General features: G+C 55.4%; 1 protein-coding gene across 7 annotated transcripts; it reads right to left on the minus strand.

Moving 5' to 3' along the window:
• Positions 1 to 1,086: 1,086 nt before the first annotated feature.
• Positions 1,087 to 9,397, minus strand: CNN2 (calponin 2; the record flags this gene model as incomplete). 7 transcript variants are annotated; one of them, XR_013996000.1, is made up of 8 exons in its annotated part: positions 1,087 to 1,299; positions 1,372 to 2,044; positions 2,542 to 2,688; positions 2,802 to 2,918; positions 4,632 to 4,736; positions 4,837 to 4,903; positions 5,442 to 5,563; positions 9,283 to 9,397. XR_013996000.1 is itself a non-coding variant. In XM_081091613.1 (7 exons), the coding sequence occupies 7 exons, from the start codon at positions 9,343 to 9,345 to the stop codon at positions 1,769 to 1,771; spliced, it is 930 nt and encodes a 309-aa protein (XP_080947739.1). In that variant the 3' UTR covers positions 1,087 to 1,768. The 7 variants fall into 7 exon arrangements, 4 of the variants coding, with proteins under 4 accessions (XP_080947739.1, XP_080947741.1, XP_080947740.1 ...); XR_013996001.1 differs by having other exon boundaries at positions 4,599 to 4,736; positions 9,283 to 9,395; XR_013996002.1 differs by lacking the exon at positions 9,283 to 9,397 and having other exon boundaries at positions 4,599 to 4,736; positions 5,442 to 6,362.
• Between the last annotated feature and the right edge of the window lie 687 nt (positions 9,398 to 10,084).

A 10,084-nucleotide genomic window follows, 5' to 3' on the forward strand; every position in this document is an offset into this window, starting at 1 on the left:
CTTTACCTCTTCATGCCTCTCAACTCCTTGGGGATATAGTAGGCTCTTAGGGGCTAGGCCAGTGATGGCGAACCTTTTGAGCTCGGCGTGTCAGCATTTTGAACCTAACTTTACTCTGGTGCCGTGTCACATATAGAAATTTTTTGATATTTGCAACAATAGTTAAACAAAGATGAATATTTTTGATATTTGCGGGTCAGAGGTGTCATAGGTTCGCCATCACTGGGCTAGGCTCTGCCCTTCAGGATTTGGCTCCGCCTTCCGGACTAAGCTGGTCTCTTTGAGCCGAGGCTCGGCTCTTAGGAACTAGGGTGGGGCCATCCCTTCAGGACTATCTTCAGCTCTTAGGGCAGCGTTTCTCAACCTGTGGGTCGCGACCCCTTTGGGGGGTTCAAACGACCCTTTCACAGGGGTTGCCTAAAACCATCAGAAAACACATATATAATTACATATTGTTTTTTGTGATGAATCACTATGCTTTAATTATGTTCAATTTGTAACAATGAAAATACATCCTGCATATCAGATATTTACATTACGATTCATGACAGTAGCAAAATTAGTTATGAAGTAGCCACGAAAATAATTTTATGGTTGGGGGTCACCACAACATGAGGAACTGTACTGAAGGGTCGCGGCATTAGGAAGGTTGAGAACCACTGTCTTGGGGCCAGTCTCTGCCCTTTGGGGCTCAGCTCGGCTCTTCTCTGAAGAGAGCTGAGACTAGCCCAGGAGGTGGGAGCCTATCTCTCTGCTCGTATAAGTAATCAAATGAAGTAAAACATTCCGTAACAGAGCGCAAGGCTCTGCAGACTCAGGCTCTGCCGTTCGGGACTGGCTTCAGCTATTTGGGTCTTGGTGGGGCTCCTGGGGCCTGGCTCTGGCTACACTGACTCTTAGGGTCTAGGCTGGCTCTTTGGAACTGGTGTCAGCCATTTGGGACTGGATTCAGCTCTTTGGCCTTGACTAGGCTAGGTCCATGAAAACCAAACTGAGAGAATAAGGAGAGAAGACAGGGGTCTGAGAAAAGTGAGAGGTGAGAGAAAATTGAGAGGACGAGGAGAGAGAAATGAGAGAAAATTCACCTTCTTTTCCTTTTAAAAAGAGGTTTTTATTGCCTTTGGTCCACAGTTGGTATTTCACATTATCTCTTGGTCCCAGGGCTCCTGGGTGGGGCTGGTCCCAGGGAGGGCCTCCTAGTGGGGGTCCCTGTGCAGTACTTGGCGGGGGGGTGGGAGGGGGAGAGGGGACAAGCATGGAAGAGGTGGGGGTCTGGCTTTGCCTCAACCACTCAGAACTCTATTTATTGTCCTGTCTGCCTGTTTCCTCGCGGGTGCCCTGTGAGGGTCCTGGGGAAACGCAGTCCCTCACAGCCCTCTCCCAAGGAACTTCCTTCCTTCCCACTGCAACCCCCGCCCCCCCAAATTACTTTTGTTAAAACTGCCTGAAACTTCTGTTGGTACAGAAACCACAAACTGATCAGCAGAAAAAAGAGAAGAGGGGCAGAAGCAACCGGAAGCATTTGGGGCCAGTTTCCCTCCCTGCACAGGTTTCTCCCTCTCCCCCCTTCCTCCCCGCTTGGCCCTAAGCCTGCTGGGAAATTTGCTACCTGGGTGTGCCCTAGCAGGGACCCCCACCCTATATGCATTTGGCTCTGGCTTTCACAGACCCTCAACTTAAACACATAGAAAAACAAGATGAAAACGTAGAAAACCCCCAAATTCCCGACGGGACGATGGCGTGAGGAGACACTCTGCAGGATGGGGCCTCAGTAGCCCGCCTCCTCTTGGTAGTACGGAGGGTACTCCGGGGCCTTCCCTGGGCTTGGGCAGTCGCCAACTGACCCTGGAGCCCCGTCAGCCATTGGGCCTTGTGGGCAGTACTTGGGGTCGTATATCTGCCGGCCCAGGCCAAAGACCTGGCCGCTCTGGTTGGCACCCTGTGTGTAGCCCATCTGCAGAGACATGGAGGAATTGTCACACTTGTCGGTCCCCAGCTTGGTGTCATAGATGTGCCGCCGGGTCCCAGGAGCCGTCATGCCCACCTGGAGAGGGAAGAGAGAGCATCAGGATGGGAGGGACGAGGGAAACGTAAGGCCCCAAAATTTCCACCCCATCTCCCATCTCCCTTTACAGTCACAGGACACACTCCCCTGCGTCCTTCCAAGCCCGGCTCAGACACCCTCCGTTCTGACCCTGCTGAGATGATTCATTACCAGTGACCTCGTCCTTTGGAACCAGAGGTGATTGGGTCCAGCTCTCCCTGCCAGTCAGGAAGCTTCCTAGTCTGGAGCCAAGGCCTCCTGAAAACCCGAAGGCTCCAAAACCCCCATCATATATGACACAGCAGGAAAAGTGAGAACCACAGGGTCTAAACATTTCAGAGTTGAATGGGCCTCAGGTCAATCCCTTGAGGGAAACTGAGGCACAGGGCTAGGTTGAAACTTCCTTGGGAACACATAGTAAGCTGAGGCAGAGACAGAGAAGGCAGGAGGGAAGCCCAGGGTGGGGGCATGCCTGAGGGGGACTGGGTGAGGCCCACCTGGCTGGCACACTTGTTGGTGCCCATTTGCAGGCTGATGGTTGAGTGGTCCATGGGTGGCAGGATATGGTTCTTGGGGTCGTACAGATGCCTTCTTGTACCATAGGCCGTCATGCCTGACTGGCTGGCACACTTGTTGGTACCCATCTGCAGAAAGACGGGCAGGAGAGGTCAGGCTGCCCGAAACTCCAGAGGCCACTGAGCGGGACAGGGCTTGGGTCACAGCATCTCCCCTTCCCCCAATGGGCCCTGGTGCCCACCTGGAGCCCGATGACACACTGGCCCGCCTTCATGGTGGCGTCATCAAAGTTCCGCTCCTGCTTCTCTGAGTACTTGATGCCAATGTCCACGCCACTCTGCAGCCCCTTAGTCTTGGCCTGGAGGGAAGGGGGGCTGGGAGTATCAGGGAGGGGCAGCCTGGACTCCTGAGTCAGTCCCAGAGTGTGTGACCCTGGAGGAGGATTGGGCTGCAACCTGTCGCCTTCGCCTGCTGCCCAATGACTTAGGCGTCAGAGTCAGAGGTCCTGTTGGCCCCCAGCCTTCCTATTGCTCAGGCCAAGCATTCTGGGGGTCTCATCTTTCATCACCTTCTACCCAACTCTCACGTGGAAACCTGCCCCTGCCTCCTCCCTGATCTCCCCGTCCCGGTCCTCCTGGGGCAGCCCTTGAAAACACCACTCAGAACACCATTCCTGACATGAGAGCTCCTCCCTATTCCTACATCAGGGCCTTGCTATTCCTTCCTCTGGAAACACTGTTCCAACCTACCCTGGTCTTTAAGGGTCACCAGACCCCACACATTGGTCTAATTCTTTTTTTTTTTTTAATTTTTATTGATTTCAGAGAAGGAGAGGGAGAGAGACAGAAACATCATTGATAAGAGAGAATCATTGATCGGCTGCCTCCTGCATGCCCCCTACTGGGGATCGAGCCTGCAACCCGGGTATGTGTCCTTGACCAGAATCAAACCCAGGACCCTTCAGTCCGCAGGCCGACACTCTATCCACTGAGACAAACCAGCCAGGGCTGGTCTAATTCTTTCTTCTTCCTCCAGGCATGTCTCACAATCTATGACATATAGCTTATAAGAAAACTAGAGGCCTAGTGCACAAAATTCATGCACGGGGGGGGGGGGGGGGAGGTCCCTCAGCCTGGCCTGCACCTTCTAGCAGTCTGGGAGCCCTCTGGGGGGATGTCCAACTGCCACGGAGGCAGGAGAGGCTCCCACCACCACTGCTGCACTTGCCAGCCTTGAGTCTGGCTCAGAGCTTCTGGCTGAGTGACGCGCCCCCTGTGGGAGTGCACTGACCACCGGGGGGCAGCTCCTGTGTTGAGCGTCTGCCCCCTGGTGGTCAGTGCACAACATAGCAACTGGTCATTCTGCCATTTGGTCAATTTGCATATTAGCATTTTATTATATAGGATGACTTGAAGAGGGAACCCTCTTGTAACCCTCCTCTGGATGCTGAGGAGATGTGCTTGGCCGAATGGTAACAAATGGTTCAAATTCCAGTGAGGATGCGGATGGTGGGGAGGCTGTGCCTGAGTGGGGGTGGGCTGCACCTGGCCAGGGGGCATATGGGAAGGCTCTGTAGCTTCCTCTCAATTTTGGTGTGAACCTAAAACTGCTCTAAAACAAAGTTTTGCCCTGGCCAGTGTTTCTCAGTGGTTGGGGCATCACCTGTGCACCAAAGGGCCTTGGGTCCAATTCCCAGTCATGGGTACATACCTAGGTTGCAAGTTCAATCCCTGGCCCCGGTCAACCAATTGATGTGTCTCTCTCACATCAATATTTCCCTTTCTCTCTCTCCCCACCTCCCTCCCTTCCACTCTCTCTAAAAATCAATGAAAAAATATCCTTGTTGATGATTAACAAAAAAATTAAAAATTTTAAATATAAAGACTTTTTAAACAAACAAAAATATTTTTGGTTTATAGTGTGCTTCCTCCATCAGACTGTGAGCCCAAGATGGGGTAGACTGTGTCTGTCAGCGTCTTTAATCTGTACCGTCCGCTGTGTGGCTTTGGGCAAGTTGCTGCCCCTCTCTGGGCCTCACCTTCCCTGCCAGAGCCAGAAGAGACACCTGCACCTGTGTCATGTTTCCACTCTCAAACAGGTCATTGGCCTCGAACAGGTCCACAGGGTTCATGCCGTAGCTGACCATGGCCTTGATGAAGTTGGAGAGGTTTTCTAGCTGGGAGGAGACACAAAAGGGGCTGTGAGAGGACCTCAGACGGCCACAGGTCAGATGGGGTCCCCCAGCCCCATCCTTACTGTACCCGACAGTCCCTCACCTGGTGCCAGTTTTGCATGGAGCGGTTGATCTTGGGGACTGAGCCCGGCTGCAGCTTATTCATGAGTCTGGGGGGAGGGAAAACGTGGGTGGGGAGGAATCAGGAACCTCCATTAGCACAGGTGAACCTGAAGCTCACAGACCCAAGAGGCTAATTCTCCTCTTAGCCACTTTCCTTGCCAACCTCACTGCTTCTTTCTGGGCCTTAGTTTCCCCTCTTGCAATGTCATCTTCACCCACAAAGCAAAGATGCTAACGAGTGACAATAACGGGTGTTGGGAGCATAATCCAGAAGCCCTGATTTCTGGGAGTGAATCTGAGCATTTCCATTCAAATGTGCAAACCACGGAATGTCTGAACTACAGTCGAGTAGGATGCAGCAGAGAAAGGCCTCCGGAAACTTTAGAGGCTGTCCCATGAAAGGAAGGGCATAAGGCAAGGATGCTTCCTGCTAGAGATCCTCAACAAAGCAATCACACACACACACAAAGGGAAAGACACAGACTCCTCGAGGGCAGAGCAAGCAGGCTTCCAACGGCAAGTGGAGCACGACCACACTGTGCAGGACATTCCGGATGACAAGCCTGTGCCAACACCCACACTCACGTGCACAGGATAATTCCATCCTTCAGACCCTTCTGGAAGTCGGGACCGATCGACAGGCCTGTGAGTCCCTCGATCCAGCCTCGGAGCTCCGCCTCCTTCTGAGGGTCATACTTGGACAGAAGCTGCAGGAGCAGAGGGCATAAGATTGGGATGAGGACACACCCAGCAGAAGTTCTCTGAAGCTGCTGATGGGGTGAGGCTGGCGGCTCCATAGGAAGGAGACAGAGGGGTCTGGCCGGCCACGCACAGTGGAGCTGTGTCCCATCAGCAGGGACACTCACAGGCACAGACAGACCACCCTCCACAGACGCGCTCCTCTCTCTCACTGACAAACTTTGGCTCTAATCCACTTCCCACGGTGCCAAACCCTCATCTCCTGCTCAACCTGCACTAGAGACAAACCCTTCTGTTTCCACTTCCTGTCTCTGGACTTGCCTGTTCTGGACATTTCACATAAATGGAATCGCACACTCTGCGGCCGTTTGTGCCTGGCTTCTCTCACTAGTAGCATGTGTTCGAGGTCTATCCATCCATGTTGTAGCGTGTCAGTGCCTCATTCCTTTCCACGCTGAGTAATATTCCACTGTGTGGATGGACCACATTGTGTGTATCCATTGACCAGTTGATGGGCATTTAGGCCGTTTCCATCTCTTGGCCATTGTGAATCCTGCTGCTGTGAATATCCATGTACAGGTTTTCTGAAACACCTATTTTAATTAGTTTGGGGACATATCTAGGAGTGGAATTGATGGGTCATGTGGTGTTTCTGTTTAACTTACTGAGGGACCACCAAACCATTCTCTGTGCCTAGCACTGGCCATACCAGTTACTGGCTCAGGGCCTTTGCATGTGCTGTCACTTTTGACTTAGATGTTTACATGGCTGGGTCCCTACCTTCCATCTAGTCACAGCTTGAAGGTCACCTCTTTGGAGAGGAGTTCCCTGACCACGCTAGCTATGACGGCCCTCCTCTGGTACCCCTCTCTCCCTGGCCCTGCCTCCTTATTTTCTTTCTGTCTTTTTTTTTTTTTTAATGTTTTATTGATTTTTTACAGAGAGGAAGGGAGAGGGATAGAGAGAAACATCGACCAGCTGCCTCCTGCACATCTTCTACTGGGGATGTGCCCGCAACCAAGATACACGCCCTTGACTGGAATCGAACCTGGGACCCCTCAGTCCGCAGGCAGATGCTCTATCCACTGAGCCAAACCAGTTAGGGCTTCCTTCTGTCTTTTATCTCCACCTTCTGTTATAATATAGCTTCTTGCTGATGATGCATTCCCCGCCCCCCTTGAGCTTTGCTGACCAGCTTAGTGCTGTCCTGGATAAATGTGCTCCTGGTCCCCCATCACCCACAAACACACACACACACACACACACACACACACACACACACACACCGTTTCCAGCGGCAGCATCCCAGAGCACTGACGGCTGAGAAAGTCAGAATGGCTGAAGCCCAGGGCAGCCCCAAGAAGTCAGGGAGACCCAGGCCAAAATGGGCAGAGTTGGTCAGCCCCAGGGCAGCTCCTTGGGGGTGGTAGAAAGCTGAGTCCAGCCCCCGTTCAGGACCAGACTGTCCCACTGGGTGAGTTTTCTACCCCAGACCCCCTGCCCACCTTTACTCACAGATCCCCACGGGGGAGGCCCTTTCTTTTCCTCTCCTCCCATCCCCCAGGGGACTGAAAGCTTGTGCAGACCTAATTCCTACTCGGCTCTGCCCCAACTCCCCCATGATTTCTCTTCCCTGTACCTCAGTTTCCCATCAGTGTCTGGAATGGTTTGGATAGGGGTCTCCTGAACCCTGGCCTGCCTCCTGGTAACTGCATAGAAACCCTCGGGGATACGATATGGAATCACCCGCCCAGAGCCCGGGGGAGACAAAGGCAGGAGGCTGATGGCTAACCCGATCCGCTTGGCCCACCCCTCGGGCTGCAGTCTCCTGGTTCCCAGGGCTGGGGGAGCAGCCCAGCCCAGATGAAGCTTTGTTCAGCTTGAGGAATGAGCAGGGTCACGTCCTGATGGCTAAGCTTGAGGCAGATGGGCTGGTCTGGATGCCTGGAACGCCTGCCCAGCTGGGACCCGTCCATGACGGCTCAAGGGGGCCAGGGTCCTGGGCAAAGGCGCCTGGCCCTCCCCACAGTGGCCTGAAGCATTCTTCACCACCGCAAACTGCCAGGAATGCAGCCACCGCCTTCTGCGCAATCTGCTAAATTGGGACCAGCTGTTCCCAATGGTCTACAAGTCAGTCACCCGGCCCAGAATCAAGTGGCCAGAGCTGCTCAGAGGGACACAAGGGACAACCGCCTGTCTCAGGCCAATCAGCTGGGGGTAAACTGAGGCACGTGGGCCAGACAGAGGTCTCTGGGTCTCCCCTGTCTTCAGTAGCTGGAAAAGTGGGCAGGGCCTGGGCTCCAAGCCATAGGAAGAGGGACAAGCGACCGTGGCAAGCTGGTCGGTGGCCAACTCACACTCCAAACTTACGAACTGAGGCCTGACGTCAGGGAGCCTCTGACCTTACCGGCCCATGCAGGTATCAACCTGCCCCCGTCTCACTCCATCTCCGAAGCTTCCCGGTTCTCACACACTTCCTGGGATAAACGCCAGGTCCAGGAGGACCAGTGGCCGTCAGGCGCTGGATGCAACAGGTCCGGTTCTAGTCCTGACTCTGCTGTTTGCAAGCTGTGTGGTCCTGGGCAGCTCTGAGCCCTGTGTGCAAACGGGGGCCTTGAAACTGCCTTGGGCGTGTGGGACAGCATGCACAGGCAGTCTGTCAACGTTCACTGCTCACTCTATGGGACTACTGCTGGAGGGGGGATTCTTGGGGGGGGAGGGGGGCACAGAGCCAGCTGAGTGACCATTCTCTATCTCATAGCTTCCTAAGCTTCAGCTTCCCCTTTTGTCAAAGGGATGGAGGGAGGCTCCAAGGAGCCCGCTGGAGGCAATGGAGAATTCTCCCTCCTGTCACAGGTCCTAGGGTGCCAACTGCAGGCCCCCGTCCGGGGCTGGCCGGACTGTGTCCTCAGCATGCCCAGGCAGGCTTCCTTCCCAGATGTCTGGTGGGAGGGTGTGTGTGTGTGGGGGGGGGGGGGGGGGGTGTGAGCACCCCTCAGCTGGAAAGGCCCTTGCTTATCAGGCCTGAGACCTCCCCATGGATCTGGGTCACCCCTGTGCTCCCCCTTCCCGAGATGGGCCCGGCTGTGTGACCCTCCAAAAGTGTCTGCCCCTCTCTGAGCCAGAACCACAGGAGTTTTCTTAAAAAGCGTCTCCCACCGGCCCCACCCCGTGTTTCTAGGTTACGAAACACACATGTTGGGGGCCGGGGCGCCGTGTGGACCCCTCTGCTGTTCCTTTGTCAGACGGAGACAAAGAGAACATACAAGGGAACAGCCCAAGCAGGCGGCCTCCTCCTCCTCCAACTTCCCCTTGTCCTCCTCCCAGGTGTGAGAGGTTGGGAAATTCCTGTGGGGGTGGCCACACCCTAATTAAAAAGCCACCTGGTCCACCGCTTGCCCTCCTACAGCTTGCGCGGCCCCCATCAGACGTGTGGCCAGGGGAGGAGGGCTGCCGGGGTCCTCTCGGAGCGTCAGTCTTCCCTCGGCTGCAGCGCTGGCAGGGCCCAGGGCTGGGGAGGGTCAGGCCCCACCGCTCCCGGACGCTGGGCAGTGCCAGGTCGCAGACCTCTCTGCTCCCCCAGAGCTGAGGGAGTCTCGGCGGGCGCCCCCAGAACCGGGATGTTGGGGACGAGGAGGGCCACTTGCATCCCAGGTCTCGGAGCCACTGCGCCCAGATGTCGGGGAGCCTAGACGGCGCAGGATCCGCGTGGGCGCCCCTCACTCACCCGGTTCTTGACCTCAGCCGACAGCCCGTACGAGGGCCCCTTGTTGAACTGCGTGGAGCTCATGCCGGCGGCGGCGGCGACGGCGGGCCCCAGACCTGGCGGGTGCGCCGGCGGGACGCGCGGGTCCGCCCCCGCCCCCGCCGCTGATTGGCCCCCGGCGCACTTGCCCTTATAAGGCCGGGATGCGCCGGATTCCTGCGGCCGCGGACTTCCTGACTCCGGCCGCCGCGCCCACGCCCGCCCCGGCGGACGCCTCGTTCCCGGGAGCCCCGAAGGGAAACGGAGGGAGGGAGGGAGGGGCGGGGGCTTTCGACTGCCAAGGCGTGGCACGCCCGCCCTCCCCCTGCTGCGGGGCCAGTAAGTGGCTCTCGCACCCTTTCTCGGCCTCAGTTTCCCTTTCTGCAGTGATGGCAGACAGGGGATTGTTGGATGGAACCCTAGCTCCCTTGGTGCACGAGTGAGGACTCCTCCCTGCCACTTAGAAGCACCTCCCAATTTAGCCTCCCTCCCGGAACTCCACAGCTGGGTGGTGGACAAGGGAACTAGAGGAGTCCTCAGAGGAAGGGGCCATGGGAGATGGGGCTCTGATGGATGAGTAGGAGTTTGCCAGTCCAAAAGGGATTCGTGTCCCTGGCAGAAAAAAGAAAAAAGGTGCAAAGGACTAGAGCAGTGGTTCTCAACCTTCTGGCCCTTTAAATAAAGTTCCTCATGTTGTGACCCAACCATAGAATTATATTCGTTGCTACTTCATAACTGTAATGTTGCTACTGTTATGAATCGTCATGTAAATATCTGATATGCA

The sequence above is a fragment of the Myotis nattereri genome (genome assembly GCF_964212035.1).
Source record: "Myotis nattereri genome assembly, chromosome: 5".
Classification (NCBI taxonomy): Eukaryota; Metazoa; Chordata; class Mammalia; order Chiroptera; family Vespertilionidae; genus Myotis; species Myotis nattereri.